At 42.2% G+C, this 27,223-nt stretch overlaps 1 protein-coding gene across 1 annotated transcript in view; it reads left to right on the top strand.

The window, feature by feature from the left end:
* TMEM132D (transmembrane protein 132D) overlaps positions 1 to 27,223 on the top strand; it is an 827,192-nt gene that overhangs the window by 357,611 nt on the left and 442,358 nt on the right. The window contains exon 3 of the mRNA XM_015109701.3: positions 16,458 to 16,604. Within this exon, the coding sequence (XP_014965187.3) occupies positions 16,458 to 16,604 (147 nt within the window). The remainder of the gene's footprint in view (positions 1 to 16,457; positions 16,605 to 27,223) is intronic.

Genomic DNA, 27,223 nt, shown 5'->3' with positions numbered 1-27,223 from the left:
AAAATCTTCCTAGCCCTTCCCTTTTTAATAGACCATAAGGGAGACCTAGCAGATTACATTAATAGATTTTATTGTACTCTAAGAGCAGGGAGGAGGAGAACAGGATGGGCGAAGATCAAACTCCAGCTCTGCAGACATAAATTCAGGCCTGAGGGACTGTGGAGAGAGAGAAGGGAGGAGAGTGAGTGCTGCGGACTGCCTCCGGCACCGAGTGAAGCAGGTATCTTCCCTGCCCCGATGGGGCAGAGACCCTAAACTGGGAGAGGGAGATAGGCAGGAACCCCAAGGCCAGGCCTCCACTCTGAGTAATCTGAGTTCTGGAAGGAAATTGTCCCACAGGGGTGATTAAGCAACAACTAAATACTCAGGGTTTATTGAAGCCAGATCTAAATTCTTATCAGCAGAGGCTGACTCTACTCTGCAGCCTAGTGGTATCCATGTACTCAGATCCATATGCCCTATAAAGAGACGGGAAATAGGGCACAAATTGTCACATTTGCCAGCAGAGACCCTCCAGTGACCAAAAGTAACAGCATAGCATAGTGCGTAAGAGCAGAGCTCCTGGAGTCAGCCGCCTGCTAGCTGTGTGACCTGGAGCAAGCTACTCAACCTCTCTGTGCTGCAGAGAACTTAATCTGTAACATGGGGTAAAACTTCTTTTCATAACAGCTCTTGCAAAGTTATACCAGTTTTCAGACAAGACTCTTTTAGCAGAGTATTGATTTTTCACTCCAAAAGCACACTATGAGAAGTGCTATTTCAGCATTACAGGTTTAAGCAATTTACTCATCTCACACTTTCTAGTTGGAGAACATCCTGTAGAACAAATTTTAATTGTGCACTGTGTTTGGGTGTAAATGGCATCCATGAAAGGCTGCCCACTGAAGTTTGCAGATAACCCACTGAAATGACCAAGGTCGTAGGTTCAACTGTGCTCCCAAAAATGCCCTCAGCCCTTGCACCTGTGGATGTGACCTTCTCTGCAGATTTAATTAGCTTCAGATGAGGTCACACTTAGGGTGACCCCTAAACCCAAGGTCCAGTATTCCTTTGAGAAAGCCACGTGGCCAGGCACCGTGGCTCACTCCTGTAATCCCAGCACCTTGGGAGGCCGAGGCAGGAGGATCACTTAAGCCCAGGAGTTGGAGGCTGCAGGGACCTCTGACTGAACCACTTCACTCCGGGCTGGGCAACAGAGTGAGACCCCGTCACTAGAAAATATTTTAAAAGGAAGGCCCCATGAAGACACAGACGCTGGAAGGGAGCTGTGTAATCATGGAGGCAGAGCCAGCAGTGATGCTGCACCGGGTGAGGAATGCCAAGGTGTGCTGGTCACCACCAGAAGCGGAGGCAGCAGCTGGAGGATTCTTCCCTAGAGCCCTGGAGGAAGCATGGCCTTGCAAGATAGTGATTTCTGATTTCTAGCCTTCTGAACTGTGAGAAAATCAGTTTCTTTTGTTTTATGCCACCCAGTTTGTGGGAATTTGTTATGCCAAGGCTAGAAAACTAACATAACCTGTATATATCCTAATTAACTTATTAATAAACTGTATGGAAATAGATGGTTCTAAGCTGCTTGCAAAGATGTCTTTCAGAAGTCTTCAAAATTCTCCTTGCAATGATAGCTACCCTTGTCTGCAGCTTTTTTCTTTTCTTTTTTTTTTTTTTTTTTTTTTTTTGAGATGGAGTATCGCTCTGTTCCCCAGGCTGGAGTGCAGTGGCATGATCTCGGCTCACTGCCACCTCCACCTCCCGGGTTCAAGCAATTCTTCTGCCTCAGCCTCCTGAGTAGCTGGGATTACAGGTGTGCGCCACCATGCCTGGTTGATTTTTGTATTTTTAGTAGAGACGGGGTTTCACCATGTTGGTCAGACTGGTCTCGAACTCCTGACCTCATGATCCACCCGCCTCAGAGCTTTCTTCTTAATTTAAATCCTAGCTTTGCAATGGATCCTCTCCTTGCTTGCTGTGAATTACTGGGGCTTGATGGCATTAATATACATTGCTCTAAAGGAGAATGCAGGTGTAGCTTATGTTTCTAATGTCTAGGGAGCTGCCTATTGGAAATGGAAAACGTCATAATCTTTCCTACTAACATGAATAATATACATACACATACATATATTTTCAACAACATTTCATTTAGCAACAGGGTTTCAGGAATGAATCAAAGTTGGTATTTACCTCATATGAGAAAAAACAAGTGGATGTTTGAAGCTTTTTTGGCACGTGACAAGGGTTATATAAACATTTGTTAAATAAAATAAGCACATTGTTGGTTATGATTGCAGGGCAGAGTACCGGGGCGTGGGGACAGGGGGCAGTCAGGCCAGTGGAAGTCTTAACCAGACTTTGAGGATCCCATAACACAAATGAAACCCCAGGGGACCCCAGCCACTGGCTTCTGCAGAAGATGCACCTGTGATGATGGAACCCCACGCTGGCTCAGACAGCCTGAGAACAGACAGTGCGTGTGTCCAAGAGGCACCTGGACACATCCCTCCTTCTGCTATGATTCTCATGTAGACCATGTTCCTCCTCATATTCCTGGTCCTCTTGCTGGAAAGAAGAGAGGCAGCTCCGAGAGATGGTTTTACGTGAAGAGTTACACCAAGTGTTCTTGCCAGAGTGGAACTACCCTAGTCAATGAACATTTAGTGTTGTTCCCACTTCACTGTAAAATGGGAACTTGTGTAAAAAGGCTCAGAAGTTGTAAAGACGGCAAGAAACCACACTTACTCTCTACACCTAAACGGATGCTTTCAGCTGATGGTGTCAGAAAATGGTTAAACTCATAGAAGCAGAGAGTAGTGTGTTGGTTGCCAAAGGCAGGGAGTGGGAGAATGAGGAGCTCCTGTTCAATGGGCATGAAGTCTCTGTTATGCAAAACACATAAGCTCTAGATATCCATGGCACAGCACTGTGTCTATAGTCAACAATACTCTACTGCGCACCTAAAAATGTGTTGAAGGCATAGATCTCACGTTAACAGTTCCTACCACAACGAAATACAAATATTAAAAATATAATAAAAGAAAATAAAAATAAATGAAAAATAGAAGAAAAATTCTAACTTGAGATGACTAAAACATTTAAAAAGTGGACTAGCAGAGAACTGGATGTCTCCTGTAACTAAAAGACAGGCATAGACTTGCTTCAGGAATGGTTGAATCCATGGCCCCAATGCGAGTAGGACTTGATTTTTCTCCCTTCCCATGGGCTGACTTCATGCTCAGCCTCTTCATGGTGCAGTAGATCAAATCTCACACTCTCCCAAGTCAAGTCAGGAGTGAGGAAGCTGGGAGGGAGGGGGTAGTTCTTTTCTTGTCGCTCCTGGAAAATTCCCGACATTCATCAATAAGTGTGAACCCAATCACAGTGACCAGAAAGAAGAAGACCGCTCATTGTTGGAGGCCAGCCTCATTGGATGCCTGGAGCCAAGGCTGTCACCCAGAGTAATTACTGTGAACTCAAACCACACGTCACTTAGGGATGCAGCTGTTGTAAAGGAAGCTATCCTGAGGTCGCTGGGGCCGTGTTCTGACTCAGAGTCATCCCGATGTCCGTGATGACACATTTGCCAGTTATCGTAGTCTCAGAGAATTACCAATGTGGGTCGTCAGCAGCATAATTGACTGATAAGTGTTACTTTTAATCTTTAGGAGGAATGTTGTCCCAAAGTCTGGTAGCACCTTTTGATAGTCTTCTGTGAGTTTTTTTTTTTCTTTCTCTTGTTTTTCTCTTAATTTCTTTTCTTTCTGCAAACTGAAAGGTTACCTTTAAAAATGTGCTAACTGAAGTGGTTCTTACTGAAATATGAGGTATTAGTATATTCCTGAAAATCAAGAAGCAATAGCAAGAAAATAGCCCTACCAGATATTAAAATATGTCATAAGCTATTGTATTTAAAGCATTTAGGAACTGGTGCATGAGAAGGCAGACAGATTAATAAAGGCAAGTGGATAGTCCAAAAAAATAAGCCTAAAAACACAAATAAACTTAGTATATTTTACCAATGGCATTTATGCCAACAGGTACTGGATGAATCATTTAATAAATAGTGTGATTTTAGAAACCATACAGGAAAATATAAAGCTGGATCTTTATTTCATGTTAAAACAAATTCCAAATGGATCGAGGGATTTTCCTTACAAATCAATTTCCTAATAAACAATAAAAACAAGACTAACAAAGCAACAGGGAAATGCACAAAGGATTTGAGCAGATGTTAAATTTAAAAACAAAAATTCAAAGATATGTATGTGAAAAAATGTTCAATACCACTCAGACTTAATGAAATACTGTGTTCATCAGAATTATAAAGATCAAAAAGAAAGAAAACAAGGACTTTAAGACACTGTCAGTGGATATAAACGTGGGTAGAATCTTTCTGAATGTCAGTTTCACAAGTTCTATACAAATTGCATCTCTTTTGACTTGGCAATTCCTTTTTTAGGAATTTGTCCTACACATACATGTGTGTGTTGAGTTGTGTGGACATGGCAGTTTCCTGAAGCACTTGTTATGGTATCAAAAATTGGAAACCACCTCTGTGTCCATCAGGGGGGCACCAGTCGAGCAGATTTTGCTCAAATACTAGCACACAATGGATTAGTATGTGTAGAAAAAAGAATGCAGCGGATCTATAAATGCTTTACATCGACACATTCCCAAGATATGTTTTTATGTGTATATTTATACGGATGGTCTTAGCTTACGGTGGTTCACTTTACAATTATTTTACAATGATGCAAAAGTGATAAGCACCCAGTGAAAACCATACTTGGGCCACCCATGGCACCAATTCTGTTTTTCACTTTCAGTGCAGTTTTCAATAAACTACATGAGACATTCAACACTATAGATGATTTTGCCAAACTTTAGGCTAATGGAGGCACCCTGGGCATGCTTACAGTAGGCTAGGCTAAGTTCTGATGTTCACTAGGTAGAGTGTAGAATGCATTTTCAATTATGATATTTTCAACTTACAATAAGTTTTATTGGAATGTAACCCCATCATAAGTTAAGGAATGTCTGTCTGTCTGTCTGTCTGTCTGTCTGTCTGTCTATCTATCTATCTATCTATCTATCTATCTATCTATCCCTCCATCCATCCGTCCATCTATCCACCCACCCACCCACTCATCCACCCACCCACCCATCCACCCACCAACTCATCCACCCACCCACCCACCCATCCACCCACCCACCCATCCACCCACCAACTCATCCATCCATCCATCCATCCATCCATCCACCCACCCACCCATCCACCCACTCATCCGTCCATCCACCCACCCACTCACCCACCCACCCACTCATCCATCCACTCACCCACCCACCCACTCATCCATCCACCTACCCACCCACTCATCCATCCATCCACCCACCCACCCACTCATCCATCCATCCACCCACCCACTCATCCATCCACCCACCCACCCACCCACCCACCCACTCATCCATCCATCCACCCACCCACCCACCCACTCATCCATCCATCCACCCATCCACCCACCCACCCACCCACCCACCCATTCATCCATCCATCCACCCACCCACCCACCCACTCATCCATCCATCCACCCACCCACCCACCCACTCATCCATCCATCCACCCATCCACCCACCCACCCACTCATCCATCCATCCACCCACCCACCCACTCATCCATCCATCCACCCACCCACTCATCCATCCACCCACCCACTCATCCATCCACTCACCCACCCACCCACTCATCCATCCACCCACCCACCCACTCATCCATCCATCCACCCACCCACCCACTCATCCATCCACCCACCCACTCATCCATCCACCCACCCATCCACCCACCCACCTACCCATCCATCCACCCACCCACCCACCCACTCATCCATCCACCCACCCACCCACCCACTCATCCATCCACCCACCCACCCACTCATCCATCCACCCACCCACCCACTCATCCATCCACCCACCCACTCATCCATCCACCCACCCACTCATCCATCCACCCACCCACCTACCTACCTAGCCACCTACTCATCCATCTACCCACCCACTCATCCATCCACCTACCCACCCACTCATCCATCCATCCATCCATCCATCCATCCACCCACCCACCCACTCATCCATCCATCCACCCACCCACTCATCCATCCATCCACCCACCCACCCACTCATCCATCCATCCATCCATCCATCCATCCATCCATCCATCTATCCATCCATCTATCCATCCATCTATCCATCTATCTAATCTATCTATCTACTGTCATGCATTGCTTAATGACAGGGGTACACTCTGAGAAATGTGTCATTAGGCAATATGGTCATTTTGCAAACATCATGGAGTATACAAACCTAGGTAGTATAGCCTACTCCACACCTAGACTGTATGGTATAGCCTATTGCTCTAGGCTGCAAATCTATACAGCATGTGACTGTTCTAAAACTATAGGTAACTGTAACACAATGGTAAATACCTGTGTGTCTAAACGTATCTAAACATAGAAAATGTACAGTAAAAATACAATGGTATAATCTTATGGGACCATCGTTGTACATGCAGTTAATTGATGACTAAAACGTCATGCAGCGCATGACTGTGTGCATGTACGTATATGTGTGTGTATATATATATTATAGATATACCTACATATACATATATATAGTATAACTGTGTGTACAGTATGTTGTCATTGGTGTACATATATTTTAAATCCACATATCTAAGTATGTTAATCTCTTAGAAAATGTCCCACTAAACTCAGGAGAAGTTTGACGATAGACGTCTGTAGCAAGAGGGACTTCTCCTGTATCCCCATTCATGCCATTTGAATATTTATAACATTTCTGTACTATTTTTCAATGAAAAATTGTTAATAAAAAATTAACAACCTCCCAAAAGACATCCCTGAGAATTTACGTTTATTAACCATAGTTCTACTTTTGATTTAGAATGCCTTCTTTAATTAAAGAAGTATATTTAAGCAATCTCTCTGAAACACTAGTAACCATGAAGGCTGAGAAAATAGCAATACAGTTCAATTATGTAATGTGATGAAATTAGAGGGTTGTGGTTCTTAACAGACAGTAAAATTAGGTCTTATCCCAAACCCTGAAAACTAGACATATCTCAGCCCCCTGTGAATCGTGGAGCCCTGGGAACATGGAAGTGACTTGAGTGTTCTGAAACAGTAGGTGCTGGGGAGGCCCCCTGAACTGCTTGTCTGCAAATATTTGTCCTGCTGGGTCTGCTGAGATGATTGACTTGGCTACATTTGGAAATTATGGGGCTGATTAGAACTTTGAGCTCACATCTCATATCTCCCATTGGAGGGCAAGGATTATGTTTAGTTTCTTTTTGTTTTGTTTTCCTTTGTTTTTGTTTGTTTTTAAGAAGAGTCAGGGCTTTGGTTAGTTATTACATAGATGGGATGGAAAAAGGGTAAAATTTTGTTCAGATAGTCAGGCATCCAGGTTTCTGTGTAACAAAGAAGATAATGGTAATAATCGTCATCAGAGCTAAAATCGATTTTCTACCAGATACCGTGGTAAGGACTTGATATGGCTTAGGGTTCCTTATGTGCCGCAGGAGCGGGACTCTGGTTTTGCATGTCTGCTGGTTTATTTGATGACCCCATGATAGGAGACTCAGTGACATGCGAAGAATGAGGCCGCCACATTCCAACCATGGACACGTGGGCAGTTCAGAAAGTGTTGTCATTTATTGGTTTAGTATCAATGACAAACCATTTGCTCTGTGTTTCTGGAAATGGTGATGAACGAATGCAGGTTCATCCTGCATACGCTCTCTTGCCATCCCCTCCCAATTTAGCCATCCATTTCTGGGAGGGTATGTTGAGGGGTGCAGCCTATATCAAAGTTTTGTTTCTCCAGATGAGAAAACCCGTTCTGCGTGGAGTCATAACGATTCCTATGAATGCATAAACAATGTTCCCACATAACAATTTGTAAAATATTTAAATAGCATCCTTGGCTGTTGTTGGGTGGTGGTCTGTGTTCAGCAGGAACAAGGAGAGTTCTTTCTCCACTCCCATATTAGGCAGAGGGCAAATCAGACATAAAAGGCACCTGCGTGTGTCTACGTATTTCCCTTCTGCCTGCCTACGTGTGTTTCTTGCTGGCTTTACCGTTTTTCAGAAACGCAAGTAATAAAATAAGGTAAGTGGTTCTAAGTAGCCGCTCCTTACACTGAGCCCTCTGACCTCTTGCTTTGCTTTGTTTCTTCATGGAACTTATCAGTGTAATAAATATGTGCATGCTTGCGTTTCATCTCCCCTACTAGAATGTTAGTTCCATGGCAAGAGAAAACATGTGGTTCTTCTTACCTGCATATCCAGTGTGTGAAGAGCATCTGAAAAGAGGGAGAAGTCGAAAAGAATTTGTTGAATGAGGCAGAGAGTGGTGATGGCTCATGCCTGGAATCCCAGCACTTTGGGAGGCCAAGGCAGGAGGGCTGCTTGAAGCCAGGAGTTTGAGACCAGCCTGGGCAGCATAGTGAGACCCCATCTCTAAAAAAAAAAATAAGAGTATTTGTTGAATGAGGCTGGTGTGGTGGTTCACACCTGTAATCCCATTACTTTAGGAGGCCAAGGTGGCAGGTGGATCACTTGAGGCCAGGAGTTCGAGACCAACCTGGTCAGCATAGTGAAACCCCGTCTGTACTAAAAATACAGAAAATTACGTGGGGGTAGTGGCACATACCTGTAATCCCAGCTACTCGGGAGACTGAGGCGTGAGAATTGCTTCAACCAGGGAGGTGGAGGTTGCAGTGAGCAGAGATCACACCACTGCACTCCAGCCTGGGCAACAGAGCAGGACTCTGTCTCAATATTTTAAAAAAATATTTGTTGAATGAATCACTGAACGAACAAACACACCCAGAGGCAGATTGGTTTACTCCCCTCGAATTACTCACTTCAGTCCTTTATAGCCACGGCTTATTATGTACTTATTTTTAGTAGTAGGGGTGGGGCCACTGACTTCAAAGCCTCTAACAGCTGGTGTCCATGTCCATCACGCTGGCACAGCTCCTGGCTGCTGTGCAGCCCCTTCTACCCGGTTTCTACTCATCCCACATCTCTCCTGAACTGGCTAGCACCTGTAGGAACGCCTGCCTTGGGGACCCTCCTCATGCACTGACTGTCAGGAGGGAAACCAGCTGCTTGGAAAGACTAAAGATGATGTGCAGAAAGCATGTAGCTCTAAGATGGCTTTTAAAAGCCATTGAACATCTGTCTGCACTGGCAATTAAAAAAAAAAAAGCCCACAGACTAGGCTTAATGGAGTGAAATAGGTGGATTCAGATGTACTCCAGGAGAGACAGGAGGTCCCCAAAGCCAGCAACTGGCCTGGTCAGAGACTTGACACCACGCATGGCTCCCCCTCTGGGCCGTGTCACTTGCTCTGTGCCTTTGGTCATTCTCCCCACTGAGCTCCCCTGAGTTGGCAGGTACCTAGCCCATTTCTGGCTTTGAGCTGCTTTGTCTCTTGAGCTGGTAGAGAAAAGAGACCAGGATGATCTGTGATCAAAGCAGCAGGTTTAATATACAGTAGTATCCTTTAATCCAAGGTTGTGCTTTCTGGAGTCCGAAAACATTAAATGGAAAATTCTAGGCTGGGTGCGGCAGCTCATGACTGTAATCCCAACACTTTGGGAGGCTGAGGCAGGCAGATCACTTGAGCCCAGGAATTTGGGATCAGTCTGGGCAACAGGGTGAAATCCCATCTCTGCTAAAAGAAGAAAGAAAAATAGAAAAAAATTAGCCAGTGGCGAGCTCCTGTAGTTCCAGCTACTTGGGAGGCTGAGGCAGGAGAATGGTGTGAACCCAGGAGGCAGGCATTTTAATGTTCTATGAATCCACCAGTTACTGAAAACTCTTCTTATCATTTTCCCTCAGGGCAGTGGAAGCCATACCCTCATGCTTCCCCTTTCTTGGCTTCCCCCTGTGGGGATGTGGAGACCCCCCGATTCTTCTATGAACAAATTCCTCTTCTCTTTGATCTCCTCGAACTATTCTCTACATCCTTATGTCCATTGAGAGCCCTTGTAATCCCTCACGCTTAGCAAGACAGCAAAAATGGGTTGCATTGAAGTCACAGGTCTTACCTCTAAATTTAATTTTACCCACTAGAAGGGCAGTGGGAAAACAGATTCCCTTGTACAGGTGAAGGTATATGAACACTTAGAGCTGAACTTCCTTGTAACATGACTTCTGCTGCTGTGTGTCATGCCCCCCGTTCTTGGGAATTAAAGGGTCTAGGGGATTCGAGTGACCTCCTTTAACGTGAGGTGAGACATCCTAAGGGGATTGCAAAATGATTAATTGGAGGATGAACTAAAATCAGGACTTGGCAACTTATTATTTTTAATCCATTTGTATGTATGTTTTGTAGCACACATTATTTCAATAGTCCAACCCATGGGTCAGCTGTAAAGTTTATAAACATACAAACCTATGTAAAGGTTGCATATGAATTTTTTTTTTTTTTGAGACAGCGTTTTACTCTGTTGCCCAGGCTAGAGTGCAATGGCACAATCTCGGCTCACCGCAACCTCCGCCTCCCGGGTTCAAGCAATTTTCCTGCCTCAGCCTCCTGAGTAGCTGGGTGGGATTACAGGCATACGCCACCACACCCGGCTAATTTTGTAGTTTTAGTAGAGACAGGGTTTCTCCATGTTAGTCAGGCTGGTCTTGAACTCCTGGCCTCAGGCGATCCACCCGCCTCGGCCTCCCAGAGTGTTGGGATTACAGGCATGAGCTACCGCGCCCGGCCGCGTATGAAAATATTTTACTGATGGGGTACATGACAAAGAAGTTGGAACCATATCATTCAGATTGTTACTTTAACTAGGCTTAGCTCTTTCTTCTGCGTCACTGTTGGTCTTTAACTGGCTGTAGTGGAATAGTCACAAAGTAAGGAGACTTAGCAAAGTATATTCCAGTAATAGAAAGAGGGGCCTAGTGTCTCCCAAAGTGAAAAGTGGGACATGATTCCTAAAATACTGACAGTGGCACCGTTAGCAGGTATATCCATGTAACTGTTGGTGAGGGCAGGGCCAAGACGTCCAGATGGGGCTGGAAGTGGTTCATCATATCAGCAAAATGTTATGTGCTATATCAACATGTAGATTTAGTGGAAAGTGGCTTTGTCATAATTTTTTTTCTGGTCAACCGGAAATTAGAAGCCAAGAATGATTTCAAAATATGTTAATACAGCTACGACCTATAAAAAATGAAGCTAATTTTATGCTTTGACACTATTAATGAAAGAAAATAAGTAAGGAGACAAGGAGCGATTCAAAAAAGCTTTACTGTGACCCAAAAGGGCACGTTTCCATCAATTAACTGGGAGGAATGCCATCACCAAATCTACATGCGTAAGCATGTGGCACCCTTTGGTGGGTGCACACTGTGTATTGTTCCATAGATTGAGCCTATATGGGACTCAAAAATGGAGATACCAGGTTTTACCAGGATTTGATCTACTCAGAGACTATGTGGCCACATGAATCTCTGGGGGAGAAACATGTAGACAAATCTTTCATTTCAGAAGTGAGAGAAGCAGTCCAGAAGTTTGGATCTCTTCCTGTCTTCCTTCCTCCAATTCCCTGGAATTCTACAGTCAGTTATTGATTAAGGCCAATATTAGCCTGCGGATAGCTGATTAGCCAGTAATAGTTTCTAACAGGACTACGTTCATTATGAACAAATAGCCTGAGACTTACACACAATCCAAATTTCTCTTCTTGGGCTTTGAACCCTATATAGCAAAACTTCTCTCCCCATCCCCCTTCCTTTCTCTTTGCTCTCTCTTCCTCTTTCATTTTTTTCTAATATCACACACACACACACACACACACACACACACATACACACACACACACATCTTAAATAAATCTGCCAACAAACAAAACACTGAAATTCCCCTTTATCCCACTTTTATCTCATCAATCTGCTTTCTGTCCCTATGCATTCTTTATAGCACACATTTGTATTAGTTCAGTAGCCCCAGTGTGAAATTCATAAATGAATATGCCTGTATTCAGGTTGCATATTAAGAACACTTCCACTGACAAGATTGCGTAAGTAGGGAGTTTCTCTTTGGGGCAATGTTGCCTTCAGCCTAAGTCTCTGCATACAGTGATTTGGAGAATGAACTCAAATTTATAGTCTTTAGGAGGCTGACACCTCCCATCAGTTGGAGTCCCCTGGTGGTTGTGGTGAAGGGAGATGCAAATCCTCCACCCAAACCCATCTGTTTTTCCACCATAGTGACAGGGCCACAGTGAGGATGTGGCTGTCCAGGTAAAGACTGACTTCCCAGCACTCGCTGGTCTTGCAGCCTTGTGTGGCCATGAGACTAGGCTCCTTGCAATGGAAGGTGAGTGAATTTGGGTATGCAATGCCCACCTCATCTGCTTAAGAGGAAATCCCTGGCTCTGGTCTACTGCTCTTCCCTCTTCCCCTTGGCTGGAATGGTCATGAGCACAGAGACTTTAGAAGTTATAGATTAAAAACAGTAGAGATGCCTTCAGCCTTGATCCTCGAATGACTGAGTGGAATAGAGCCACCCAACAACCTGGGTTACCAGCAATGGATGTTCACAGGAGGAGGAAATACACTTCCTTGTTCTGGAAGTCACTGAATCTTAGCCTCCCCTTGTTATATAATTGGAAATGATCATAAATAACTCGGGCTACGTTAAACAAGAAGGGACTAGATGGGAGGATGGGGAATATCTATATGCCTAAAGGAAAGGCTGAGAACCAGATTCAGAAATGTTAGCTGTGTTAATTCCTGCAAACCAGAGAGAAGGAAGTAATAGACAGTTGTACCAGAGCTACAAGGCTGGGTGAATTTCCCCCAACCTTTTTTATTTGCTGTGTCTCTTTGTTCAAGATTATATTCCAGAGAGAATCATTCAGCTGGACTGGCTTAGGTCATGTGTCCACCTCTTGTCCAGGGTTGGAGGGAGAAACTCGACTTACAAGTCCACCATGGTGGTATACAATGGCAGAGGGGTGGGTCACATAAGCGAAATCAAGATGCTGCTACCCAGGAAAGGGGAGATTGGGTAGGGGGAGCAAAAGCAACAACTGCGCACCACATTTCTGAACCCTGGATGCTGTACTTGAAACTGTGCGTGTGTGTGTTTATAATATATACATATTCTACATTATGTATACATATATGTATATACACATTACATATATATTTATATATATATGTATATAAAATATACACAGTCCCTGCAGTTCTATTATGTTTTAAAAACACAATATACCCTTAACCCCAGGCAGGTTTTGTTGATACCCAGTCACAGTGCATGTGCATACTATGGGGAAAATTATGGCTTTCCCCCATCACCATGGTAGATATATTATTAGGAATAAATCTACAGCAAATTATCTTCAGAAATCAAGTGCTGTGTTTATCTCTGTGTAATGAGGCTGTCAGGGTAACCTGTATTTATTGAACCACAAGTAGGTTATAACACTTCCATTAATGAATGTAGGTAACTCAGTTGTCATAACGGGAGAAACCAGCATTCGGTTCGGACCCAGTGGAGCCCCGTGGCATGTGTTCTAGGAACTACTTGAGTGGTTCCAAATGGTGCCACTGACAGCTCTGAGATTCGTGCTTCAAAATTATTAACCCAACACACACTGTGTTCAGTAAATACCGTGTCTACATCTCCGAAGAATGACTGTCCGGTTTATTGCATGCATTTTACTTGATATTCACACACAAGGATACTTCTTGAGTGAGTATGCCTTCTCCAATTCCAAACATCTAAAACATGCCCTAGAAATGCGTCTTCTCTTATGAAAATGCTCTGGGTCTCTGAAAGACAATTCCCAGTGTCCTGTATAAAATTCTAGGAAAAAACGTTTGTGCAGAAATAATGCTACCGATGATAGCTTCATTTGCTACTGTAGAATTATTAGCAACAAATGCTGGATACTCCATGGGTTAAACAAGCCACCGTGTCCTTTCTTAAGCACTTGAAAAGGATTCATTGGAGAAACATCGTCTGAATTCCAAATAGCCTACTTATGAATAAAATTTCAGAAAAACATATAAGCCCATTATATATCAGAAAAGGCCTATGTGCTAGTATCTCCTGTATAATGAAAAGGTTGTCACAGCCAGGTTGATGACCTATTTATTTAAAGCAATGTTGATTCAATAAAATTCCACTGCAGAGTAATTGGGACAGCCTTTAGAATTCATCTTAATATAATAGTAGCTGTCCACAGCGGATTGCACTTTTGTTCGCTACCACGTCTTGGTTGCCTACAATTTAAATGAGTTTCTGCAAGGCAGGAATCGTAACTATTCGCTGAGTGTCTCACCTGAGTATCCAGAAAGGTCAGATGGCTTTTTGGCATCTGCATGCAATTCCCAATTTTTAAACGACTGCATTCAAAGTGTTTCCATGCACAATGATTATTTAAAACATAAAATATGTATTTTCCCCCATAGAAATAATGTTATACATGATGATTGTCTTCTAAAAATGCGAACTTTTGCAGTAGGGCCACACCTCAGAAGCAATTCTTGCTCTCTTTGTGGACTAGCCAAATCAGTATGTGTGCTAGGGGTTCCTAAGACCACCCCCAGGTCCAACGAGTCGCTAGAACGGATAGGACTCAGCATGTGGTGAGAATCACTGCTCTGATGTATTAGCCAAGGAACACAAAGCACAGTCCGCAGGGGGAAAAGGCACAGGGGAGGAGACCAGGCTCACGCTCCCAGGAATCCTCTCCCCGTGGAGTCATGCAGGATGCACTTAATTCCTCCAATTCCTCCAGCACATAGCTGGGACACCACTGCCAGGGGAGCTCACCTGAGCCCAGGAGTTCGGGGTTTTCACTGGGGGACTGCTCACGGGGGCACCCTCTGCCTGGCACATACCAAAATTCTACGCTCCCAGAAGATAAGAAAATGTCCAGCATAAACCACCTCGTTTGTCCAGTCTAGGCAGCGTGAGCCCCTCTGACCATGAAAAGGGAGGGAACTCTCCCCAAATCCAAGTTCCCAGCCACGCTTGCAAGCGGGCTTTCCTAAGGAGGGCTGTCTCAAGCCTGCGGCCTCAGGTCTTTCCTGCACACTACATTTTAAAACTGTTTCCATGGGAAATACTGTTCTCGGTGTTAGGGACAGACATGTCCTGCTTTTTCTCGAAGCCCTGGTCCTACGACTGTCATCTCCTCCTCACCTTTTGTCCCTAATATTAATAGCAGGAGGTGGTCTCACTTTCTCCTCTGGCATGGCAGAGAGGGGTTCTGAGGTCTAGGCTGTGGCACCATTGCCTTGTCTGCATGTTTGTGTAGGCACAGTGATTACGAGTCTGGAGGAACTCCACGTAGGCCGCCCCCACCGTCCTCTTCTGCCCAGGTACCATCAATATGCTCCAGGTTCCCCTTGGTACTTTTGCTTCAAGACTTTTCCTATTTTCCACTGAAGGACTAAGAGAAAACACAGCAGGAAGCATTATCTTTTTCAAACTTCTAGGCCAGCTTGTAAACAAAAATCAAACCGTTTGCATTTTATTTTATATTTTATTTATTATTATTTTTCTTTTGAGGCAGGATCTCACTCTGTCACCCAAGCTGGAGTGCTGTGGGTCGATCTCAGCTCACTGCAGCCTCCGCCTCCCAGGCTCAAGTGATCCTCCCATCTCAGCCTCCCAAGTAGCTAGGACTACAGGAGAACACCACCACCCTCAAATGATTTCTGTATTTTTAGTCGAGATGGGGTTTCATTATTCTGTGTTTCTTTTAGAAACTTGAGTTGGAAAGAACATATAGAATGGAAAGCATACAGTAAGAAGACAAGATTATAAAAAGTTAACAGGGCTGGGCAAAGTAGCTCCCACTTTGGGAGGCTGAGGCAGGTGGATCACTTGAGGGAATCATTATTCCCTCGCCTATCTGAACCTCAGCCTCATTTTGGGCTTGGAACCTTGCTAGGAAGAGTAGGTAATAGGGACTAAATGTCCATCAGTGCCTGGCACTGGGATACATTCAGTGAATGTGTGTTCTTATTTCAATCTTTACTTTTGCACTTTAGTTGCCTTTTTCTATTGAGTTTGGCCAGGCTAAGGGGTTTCAGGTAGTTTTGTGCTTGTGTCTGGCTTTGGCTTTATTTAAAGACACAAGCTAGTGCAACGATATTCTGTTTCTTTCTGTAACTAATGTTTGCTGGCTATCCATATACCATCTCTAGCTCTTTATTAAAGGCAGGAAAAATGGAAAGAAATTAGGACAGATGGATTGGAAGGCGACTGCAAATTTGTGTTTAAATCCTAGTATACATGAGCTTACACCTGCAAGGCAACGGTGAGCAATTAAGCTCCCCGTGTTCCCAGAACCAGCATGACCCGGGGATTCCCCAGAGCTGACTCAGACCCACACGTGCTGTCTCCAACAGGGCAAAGGTGAAGAAAGGCGTGAACATCATCAGCGTGCGAGCCAGCAGCCCTTCCATTTGGGATGTCAGGGAGCGCACGGATTATACTGGAAAGTATGCACCAGCTGTCATCGTTTGTCAGAAGAAATCGGCTGGCTCGGAAACCAGGTGAGTCCCAGCTGGCCTCCAATATATTCAGATCAGCTGCAAATGTGGCCTCTTTTTTTTTTTTTTTTCTTTTCCTGGATTGCGAACAACCATTTCCACTGTGGTTTGCATTTGGTGTGTGTCATCTATTCTATCAGGGCCTCCAGGTAAGATGAATGGAAGCCTTCATTTGGGAAAGATGGGCTATTCTTCACAGCGGACCTACTTAACACCCCGGCAGAGCACCGTGTCACCTGCAAGGACTGCACCCTGCAGATGGAATTGATCCACAAACCATGTTCCTCTTCAACATGACCTCTTTCTAGTCCATGTTATTGGATGAACTGAAACTCTGCATGTCTCATAAAACGGCCCATTTTGCAAGTGTTAGAAACCAGAGCCTATACATCTCTCTTCACATGAGTGCATTCCACGTTTGCAGTGTATATTTAAATATAATGCATGTGATTGTATCCATGGGCAGGCATTTTCTGATGGTACAGTGAACTATCTGCGGTAGAATTGCAGGGAATTGTGGATTACTCTAGGGAGAAATTAAAACCTGAATCTGTCTCTGATAGCCACCAAATTAGAAACAATCAATTCACAGCTGGGCAAAGGGAGGCTTGAAACTCAGTCGTTCTTGTTTGATTGCACTTTCCTGAAATCTCATTTGTGGCTCAGGGGATTTCCTAGTCTGGTCACATATTTTTGTCACCTGTATGTTGCTTTATGCTCATGATACTATTGAAAATTTCAACAATAACGAAAGGAAGAATTCCGGTATGCCATGCATTATTTCTGGAGTGCATTTTTAAACTTCATAGCTCAGTGTTTGGAAAATATTCTTATTTTTTATTATTTATTCTAGCAGGGAGCTCATGAATCTGAGCTGACAACTATTATGATTTTTTTTGGCTTATTACCAAGGAGCATTTGAGACCAATGTGGGGATGATTTGATCTGGATTCCTTTCTGTGCTTCTTTGCTCAATGTTGGTTTTTAGGAATTTGGATTATCAGCAGCTCTCGTTTGGGCCGTTCCTTTTTATTCTTGAAGATTTGCTTGTACAGCAAATGAGAGGGAAAAGAGAAAATCTGTATTTGAGTTCAGTCCTAGATATTTATGTAGTGATATGTTTCTGTAGTGATAGTGTGCCAAACTGGTGACCTGGATGAACTTACAGATACACACGTTGAAACACGTCTGTGCCAGTAATATAATTTGGAAATAAGGTGCTATCTCAATAAAAGATTTATTTTGTGTTTTGTAGTTAGCAAAAATTGGGATAGATGGACACATGGGTGGACGGATGGGTAGATGGATGGATGAATGGATAGATGGATGGGCAAATGGATGGATGAACAGGTGGATGGATGAGAGGGTGGATGAATAGATGTGTTTATTCTTTATCAGAAGAAAAGAATAAATTTAGGGGGAAGAATCTCAACCAATGAACTTTTATTTTCTCTTGTGATTTCTTTTGCCATCTATTTTTATATATTAGTAGAAGCAGTAGTTAGTCTTGTCTATGAGAGGCTGAGGGCGTTGAACCGTTAGAAAATATTTATGCCTTTTTTATTGTTAATTTCTGACAAATAGTTCAGTTCATCTTGGACACGGAGAGAGAGCATGGGTGACCCAGTGGTACCTCCTTCCCATTGAAATGTCAGCTGCCTTTTTATATTTCCAGAGGCTTCCAGAATCTCAGCACATTCAGAGCACATCCAAATGCAGAAATGCATGGTGTTTGCCATTTTTTTTTTCATCTGTGTCAGTATCTTCTTTAAGAAACAAGTACCCTGAATAGAATATAAAGCTCTTCTTTTAAAAGCCCTAATTCTTCATTCTAAATGAAGACCATTCCTTATCTCTTTGTGGATTCTGATGCCAGTTTTCTGTTTCCTTTTTTATCTTTTTTCTTCTTGTCTTCTGGAGGCCAGGATATGTTTCCTCATACTATGGGTCTGGATGATGGAAAAAGCTTATACACGTACAGATACACACATGCACAATATGTTATATGTGTGTACATGCATACAGCATATAAGCATATAGAACATATATATGTGATATAGATATGCAAATGCATGCATGCATATAGATGTACATTTTACAGGTTTTTGTTGATAGACATATGTGTTGATGTAGGGATTTTACACGGCAGCTAGGAAGGCTCTGCTTAATGAGGAAGCTCTAGAATGGAAGTCTTGTAGCTTTGGGAGCAGGTCTTTTTCCAGCTATGCTCCAGCCCATACAGTAGTGTCTGGCACACAGTGGGCTGTCTATAAATATTTGTTCAATTTGATAATTTGTTCTAGAATTAGACCATATCTCTAGTATATATGTATTATGATACAAATCTGTATGCACACATATTTAGTGGTTTTCTGTATACTTGTTCAAAAGGTAAGGTGCATAGCTGCATGTATAGTGAGGCAGCATTTGGGGAAACCCAGAGAAGGGTACTTTTGTGAGCAGACTATGTCCCAAGAAGTCTACACAAAGGACTGGCAACTGCGATTTCTACGGAGACAACTGGGAAGCTGGGGGAAAAGGCTGAATGTAAATTGTTTTTTACAGTGAACCATTTGAACTGTTTGATTTTTTTTTTTTTTTTTTGCTGTGTGCATGTATTACCTATTTCATAAGACATCTGCGACTAAAATAGAGATTTTAAAAATATGATGTATTCATTCCTATATTCAACTTTTATCCTAGCCTTAAAACTGTTCATTTTACTTCTTTCTGCCTTTGGAGAATTAAAGAAAAATCATGCTCCATGATTACAGATAGTGATGGACTGCGATGAGATGTGTTTTTCTTAAGGATAATTGGAAAATGTATTATAGAGTAGACGTTTTAATAATATTAGTAGGTTTTGCTTCAGGAGCTGTTTTGCTTTATAATTTCCTCCTACCTTCTTTGAATGTTTTCCAGTTATTCTTAAAAGTCAGAATCTGATCATCATCATGCAAAAGAAGCAGTCTTAATTAGCTTGAGAGTCATAGATTTGGTATTGCTAATAATTTGCCATGGATCAAGAAGTTGCGTTAATGAAGTTAAGTCACTGTGACAGGTTTAATTTTATGGATTAAGGAGAGACTTTTGTGCTAGTGGTGAACTCACCAGGAGTGAGGAAAGATCTCTTATCTAAGTTGAAATGCATCCTTCCCTGTTTGAAGAAGTTAGGTTGCTGAGAATGTGATCATAACAATATGAATTTATGAATGCTATCACAGCTATCAGATCTGTTTTGACTAAGCATTGCCTGCAGGATAACCAATTATGCTGTGTCCATCAAATTGCATTTTGCATTTTCAGAATCTTGCTCACTATACTCCTATGTTAACTTAGATAAATATGTAACAAAAGCCACATATTATCATTTCCTTGTAGTTCTCTCCATAGATAAGTGTTTCCCAAAACTCACCACAGTTGATATGTAAATGATTTTAGGTGTTAACGTAGAAATGAGGTTAAATATACTTGAATGACAAAACTTACATTTATTTAAGTTCTCCAGCAAGACTTGATTGAAGAGAAGTTCATCTCTTTTAAGGGCTAGTATCTCTTTAAAGCTTCTATCCTTAGCTGATCGATACATTATAGATAGGCAAGAATATATAGCTAAATTTAATCTATTTTCATAATTATCTATTTGTTCATTGTAATACTGATTTTTACATTTTTGGTAATTAACATTTCATTTTAAAACAAGTGTTTTGTTTCGTTTTGTTTTGTTTCCTGAGACAAGGTCTCACACTGTTGCCCAAGTGGGAGTGCAGTGGTGCGATCTTGGCTCACTGCAGCCTCTGCCTCCTGGGTTCAAGCGATTCTCCTGCCTCAGCCACCCAAGTAGCTGGGATTACAGGCGTGTACCACCACACCTGGCTAATTTTTGTTTATATAGTAGAGACGGAGTTTTGCCCTGTTGCCCAGGCTGGTCTCAAACTCCTGAGCCCAAGTAATCTACCTGCGTTGGCCTCCCAAAGTGCTGAGATTACAGGAGTGAGCCACCACACCCGGCCTTAAATAGACTGTTTTCGGAAACAAATAGGAATATCTTCAACAAGACAGAAGTTTTTTCTTTCTCACATAAAAGAAGCTTAAGGCTGGCCAAGGCTGGAATGGCAGTTCTCCAGTATCACGGGGGTCTCAGGACCCTTTCCTTCTTCAACACCATGTGAATGGAGGGTTTACATCCTCATAGATCGAGATGGCTTCAGGAGTGTCAGTCATTGCAGGCAAAAGAAAAGTGACAGAAAAAGGTCTTCTTAACTGGGTTGACTCTTTTTAGACAACCTTCCTGGAAGCTCTTTTCAACCCTATTTCTCTCTCTTGCATCTCATTGATAAGAACTTAATCACATGACCAAACCATACTTCAAAGGAAAGTAGGAAACATAATTTATTACCAGCAGTGTGCCCAGTTCAAAATCAGTGTTCTGTTCTAAAGAAAGAAGAGGCTGGGCGTGGTGGCTCATGCCTGTAATCCCAGCACTTTGGGAGGCCGAGGCGGGTGGATCACGAGGTCAGGAATTCGAGACCAGCCTGGCCAATATGGTGAAACCCTATCTCTACTAAAAATACAAAAATTAGCTGTGCATGGTGGTGTGTGCCTATAATCCCAGCTACTGAGGAGGCTGAGGTAGGAGAATTGCTCGAACTTGGGAGGCAGAGGTTGAGGTGAGCTGAACTCATACCATTGCACTCCAGCCTGGGCGACAGAGCAAGACTTTGTCTCAAGGAAGAAAAAAAATAAAAAATAAAACAGAACTGCAGCCTGGGGAAGTGGGGCAACCAGCAGCCTCTGTTTCATCAATTTATAAAGAATACACATATGGGAATTCCAGTAATGATGAAAAAAGCATAGTACCTCACTAACCTCCTTCACTTTAGTAGGATCCTTTAGAAATTTGCAGTACAATGTAATAGGGTGGGGAACTCACATTAGCACTGTATCAGAACAGTTCTGTGTATGTTAGAAACTTAAAGAAATGCTTGTTAATTTTCCAGCAGGCTGTCATCCACTAATTGAAACAATCAGTTCTTCTAACGCCCAGAATCTGAGTATCAGCAAACCTGAGACAGTGGTATGAAGTCATCAAAATGGCGTGACTTTCCTTTCGTGGGCAACTGTGATTTATGATGCCTTAAATAGTTTCTATATCCTCCCTATTGACTATGGATTACCACAGTTGTATTTATTACCATCTGAATGATGATTCTGCAGAGAGAGTGGGAAGAACATAAATGTGAGATCCAGAAAATCTAATGTTTAGTTCTCATTTTTATGCTGTGTGTCGCAGTGATGTCTGTCTGGCAGATGACCAGAGAGGAAAAGCAACTTCCTCCTCTGTAATATTGGCATAACAATGCCAGCCTTCACTGGACTATTGTGAGAATCAAATACAGTCACACATGTGCACACACTTTGAAATAATCAACAGAACCTTCATCATTTTTAAATTGTTAAAACACCCATGTAGTATATGCAGCACACATACCCAAGTCCTCTTAGACCATGAAGGAAGCTTTTATTTCCAGAGTCTAAATTTAAATTTCCCAGAGTATAAGATGAATCACATTAGTTGTATACTGAGCCTGTATCAAAGATAATGAAGTTTCCCCATTATGTTTAAATTTAGAATCTGTCAAAAGTATTTCCATTCAAGTTTGTTTTAATAACTTCTGCATTAGGGATACAACAGACCAAGATTTTGTTTTCAGAACTCTTAGATATCATTTCTACTAATTATATTAGCAAAAAAAAAAAAAAAAAAAACACTCGGCTGGGCACCGTGGCTCACACCTGTAGTCCCAGCACTTTGGGAGGCCGAGATGGGCAGATGACAAAGTCAGGAGATCGAGACCATCCTGGCCAACATGGCGAAGCCCCATCTCTACTAAAATACAAAAAAAAAAACTGGGTGTGGTGGTGGGTGCCTGTAGTCCCAGCTACACAGGAGGCTGAGGCAGGGAAATCGCTTGAACCCGGGAGGCGGAGGTTGCAGTGAGTCAAGATCGTGCCACTGCACTACGGCTTGGGTGAGAGAGTGACAGAGTGAGACTCCTTCTCCAAAAAAAAAAGAAAAAAAGAAAGAAAAGAAAATGAAAATAATAAAATGGTTTTCTGAGGATGAGGGACAACAGAGAACTCTATTTTTTTTTTTTTTTTTTTTTTTTGAGACGGAGTCTCGCTTTGTCGCCTGGCTGGAGTGCAGTGGCGGGATCTTGGCTCATTGCAAGCTCTGCCTCCAGGGAGAACAGAGAACTCCTATACCCTTCTGGGGGATTTGTGAAATGGTTCTTCCACTGTAGAGATATATTTGTCGGTATCTGGCTAATAAGATTTAAAACCTGAATCATAGGACCCTGAAATTAGTGTTCTAGATATATATGCTCTAGATAAAAACTTAGCCATCAGTCTGGAGAGATGGATACAGGGCTGTAATTGCAGCGTTTTTTGTTTGTTTGTTTGTTTGTTTTTGGTAATAGCAGACAGTTAAAAACAGTCTAAATGCCCATCAAGATGTGAATGAATTTTAAAAAGTTGTGTTCATGTAATAGAATTTTTTGCAGCAATTATGAGGGATGCCATTGATCTGTGTATATCAGCAAGAAATTAACCTGAAACTGTAATGTTGGACGGGGAGAAAATCTTGAATAGTAGCATGTGTAATATGTTACCACTAATGTAATTATGAAGAGAACCCCCACAGCAATGTGTTGTTTTAGGGAAAATTACTGAGTTAATACAGGTATAGATGGGTCAAGGACATGACTGTTTCTTGAAAAGTCAATGTGTGAGAAATGCACGTTCAGGTGAAGTACGCAAAGATATTTTCCAGACATCGTGGGGAACAGAGCTTTAGAATCTTCCTAAGATAGCACTGAGTTTTGCCCCAGTAAATGTAAGCTTATCTACATTTGCCTCCCTGAAAAAACATTTAAACGAAGCCAGGAGGCAGCAGTAATTCAAGCATATGGCCTGGCAGTCAAGCGGAATGATGAACCCCGTTCTCTGTGAAATCAGACTTCAGGCTGACTCACTCAACATTTCCTGACACTCGTTCAATCTCATTATACAGTAGCACGAAGGAGGGTGAGATTTGCCTTAATTTACCCTTGTATTGCTTTGCTTTTATTATATCCATATATCTGGTATTTAATATCTTCTGTTTCCAAGTAGAGCACCAAATTTAGAATTAAATTATTGAACATCCACTTTCCGTGGGTAATGGCGCTGAGTTACCGCCGAGCGTCTTTGCTAGTGGAAGCTGCCCTGGCTTTTTGATAGGATCTCTGGAGTGCCATAATACTAAAATACCGACTGCTTCTCTTGCTATAGCTACAAGAGTCATGCATGTGGCATAAATAATAACCTAATAGCAACAATAATTACATTATGCCACTTGCTGCTGTTCATCAAAATGCTTCATCAATACACTCCGGGGCTGTAGATCATGGCTAATGTTTGGTTGCTGTCGCTTTGTGATTTCGGAGTCCTGTGAAGGCCACTAGATGTTGCTTCAAGGAAAGATAAAGCTCCCCTTTCAATGGAACTACCAAACACATCTGCAGTGGCAGAAATGTCTAAAGTGACACACGACATTCCATGTAGAAAACCGTGTGCTGCTATCTGTCTTCATGTACATGTCTGAACTTGCAACTTCAATAGGTGTGTGTGTGTCTGTGTGTGTGTCCGTGTGCGTGTGCATGCACATATGTGCAGGCCTTAGTGTCCTCTCTGAGCAGGAAATCTTCAGTAGCAGTCCTACAGAGAAGAAAAAGGCCAAGTCTCTATGTCTACATACAGCTATTTTTCTATATCTAATCTCTGTGTATATATCGAATCTATATCTACATATATATCTAATCTATATAGTTTTGTCTATAGATCCATATTTATATCTATCTTATCCATACCCATATCTATACTTATATATGTATTAGTAGCATATATACACACACTGTAAAATCCAAAAGTATTTTTTTATTTGTTAAGGATCATGAACATTTGCAGTCACTGTTTCTGATGGGTGTTCATTGTCAATAAGTGAATAGATTTCTGCATCTCTCCAAAATAGCCTTGGATGTTTTTGATGACGAGGGAGTGTTCTTTGTGACAGCCACTTCCTTTGATCACTTAACTGTGTGGGCCACACGGTCTCAGGTCTGTCCCTTCATGCTCTGTGACAACCCTTTACCATGAGGATTTGATCAAACTTGCCGAAACCTCTAGATTCCCCTGGTGTGCTTAGCTTGGTGGAACAAATGCTGTGTTTGGATGATCTGTGGCTTGAAGGCCTGGGGAACAGTTTAGAAAGATGATAGTATTTCATGGAACATTAAAAAAAGGAATGAAAGAAAAATTATAGGATCCATCCGAAGAAGCTTTATTTACAGTCCAACTAATACAAAGTATCATCTTGTTTCTTATGTCCTAAAAATCTCATTCTGTTGTTTCTCATGGACAGGATGTCTTATTTTTTAAGTATTAATATATACGGTTTGGTAAAGCAACTTTCTTCTGACAGCTTTCACCTGCCATGATGTGTGTCAATCAGTGTAAGAACTTTCTGTGGTGACTTCTTAGTCCTTGAACCCTGGTGACTAACTGTGACATCAGTTAGAGAAACTGGCAATATGGGCATATGACTTTATATTCCTACTTAGAACCTTTTTAAAGTTCTTGTGTTATAAATTACATACTGTCAAATTGACCTATTTTAGGCACACAGTTAAATGAATTTTAGAAGATGTCTTTGGTTGTTCAGCCATCACTGCAACCCAGTTTTCCATCACCAGAAAAAAAAATCAGCTTTTACTCATTTGCATGAAGTTTTTATTTCTCTCTCAATTCTAGGCAATAAGTGGTCTCTTCTGTGTATAATTTTGCTGTTTCCACAATAGCCCAAACTGTGAATAACCCAAATGTCTGCCAGCTGGTGAGAGATAAATAACTGTGATACATCTAAGCAGCAGAATACTACTCAGCAATGAAAAAGAACAAGCTACGGAAGCCCTGAGAAAACGTAGATTAGCCCTGAAGTGCGATGCTGAAGGAAGCCAGACACAAGAGAGCATGTTTATGATTCCATTGATATTCGATTTCTAGATTGCACTTTAAATTAATAGATTTTCAACTTCTCAATAGGACCCACTAAGTTACGAAGTACCTGGTGACCTTAATTCTTTCTCAACTGCTCTTTTATTTTCTACATAAACTTGCTCTTTTCCTTTTAGAACTTTAAGCTCTGTGATCAGCAGTAGAAGAAATAAATGATCCGTTCACCAGCCATTGTAATCAGGGGTAGCATTAAAAGCTATTTCACCTTGCTATTTTGAAGAGGTTTATTTCTTTAAACAAATGATTCCAATTAATAAATGCAGGTAGTTCTAGATACTTAATCTTTTGTCTTAAAGATAGATCCAGTTTTTCTACTATAGAATAGAGATGCTGGGGGTAAATTCAACTCATATCACAAGACCAGTGACCCCTTTCCTATAACCTGAATTTGAAAATCCTCCAGAGTAAAATGGGTTTCTGTCTTGTGGACAGAATACCAACATGTGACGTAATTGTATCAGGATCAAATCCAGAGTCTCCAAGAGACATCAACTGGGACTCTGTAAATATAAGAAAGTATCTCCTCAGTTTGGTCAATATCAATTTCAGTCACTGGGTGTTTCTGTCTATAATTACTCAGCATTGTTTTTGGATAACTCCCGAAGTCTGCTAAATGTGGTTTTGATTACTCACCCCTGGAGGCAAGTGTAACATGGATGACAGCAACATTTTGTTTGGTCTATAGGTCCTTATTATACCAGGTCTACAGGCAGAAAACCTGTGCGAAGCTGGGCGCGGTGGCTCAAGCCTGTAATCCCAGCACTTTGGGAGGCCGAGACAGGCGGATCACGAGGTCAGGAGATTGAGACCATCTTGGCTAACACGGCGAAACCCCCTCTCTACTAAAAAATACAAAAAACTAGCCAGGCGAGGTGGCGGGCGCCTATAGTCCCAGCTACTCGGGAGGCTGAGGCAGGAGAATGGCGGGAACCCGGGAGGCAGAGCTTGCAGTGAGCTGAGATCCGGCCACAGCACTCCAGCCTGGGCGACAGAGCGAGACTCCGTCTCAGAAAAAAAAAAAAAAAAAAAAAAAAAAAAAGAAAAGAAATGAGAACACGTGGGTGCCTAAAAGCGCTGATGGGAGAGGGTGATTGAATTTGGTTTTTAATATCAAGACACAGAGTTGATCTCAACATATACAGCTTAATCGTGGCATGCCTTGATCATTCTTTTACCTGAAATCATTAAAAAGATGGAGGGCTTAGGGAATAAAAATGGTGAAGCTTGGTCCAGGTTTCCTGAAACTCTGACAATAACAATATTTCCACAGTATTTGTTGTGTCTACGTCAAACCTGCAAGATCACTTACATGCTCCTTTAACTCCTTTTACTTTTGAATTCAAGTAAATTTATTCCAAAGGGAAGTTATAAAAAATGGAAAAACTAGGATAATTTGGATTTAGAAGTTAATTGTGAAAACCAAATAATGAAAGGAGTGACTACTAATGATTTCCACGTGGAGACTATTGCTTGCAGCCAGTTTCGGGGTTTTTTTCTTCTGTGTT

This window comes from Macaca mulatta, chromosome 11 (genome assembly GCF_049350105.2).
Source record: "Macaca mulatta isolate MMU2019108-1 chromosome 11, T2T-MMU8v2.0, whole genome shotgun sequence".
In the NCBI taxonomy this organism is placed as follows: Eukaryota; Metazoa; Chordata; class Mammalia; order Primates; family Cercopithecidae; genus Macaca; species Macaca mulatta.
The sequence above is the reverse complement of the archived record's forward strand: the minus strand, read 5'-3'. Positions and strand labels throughout refer to the sequence as shown.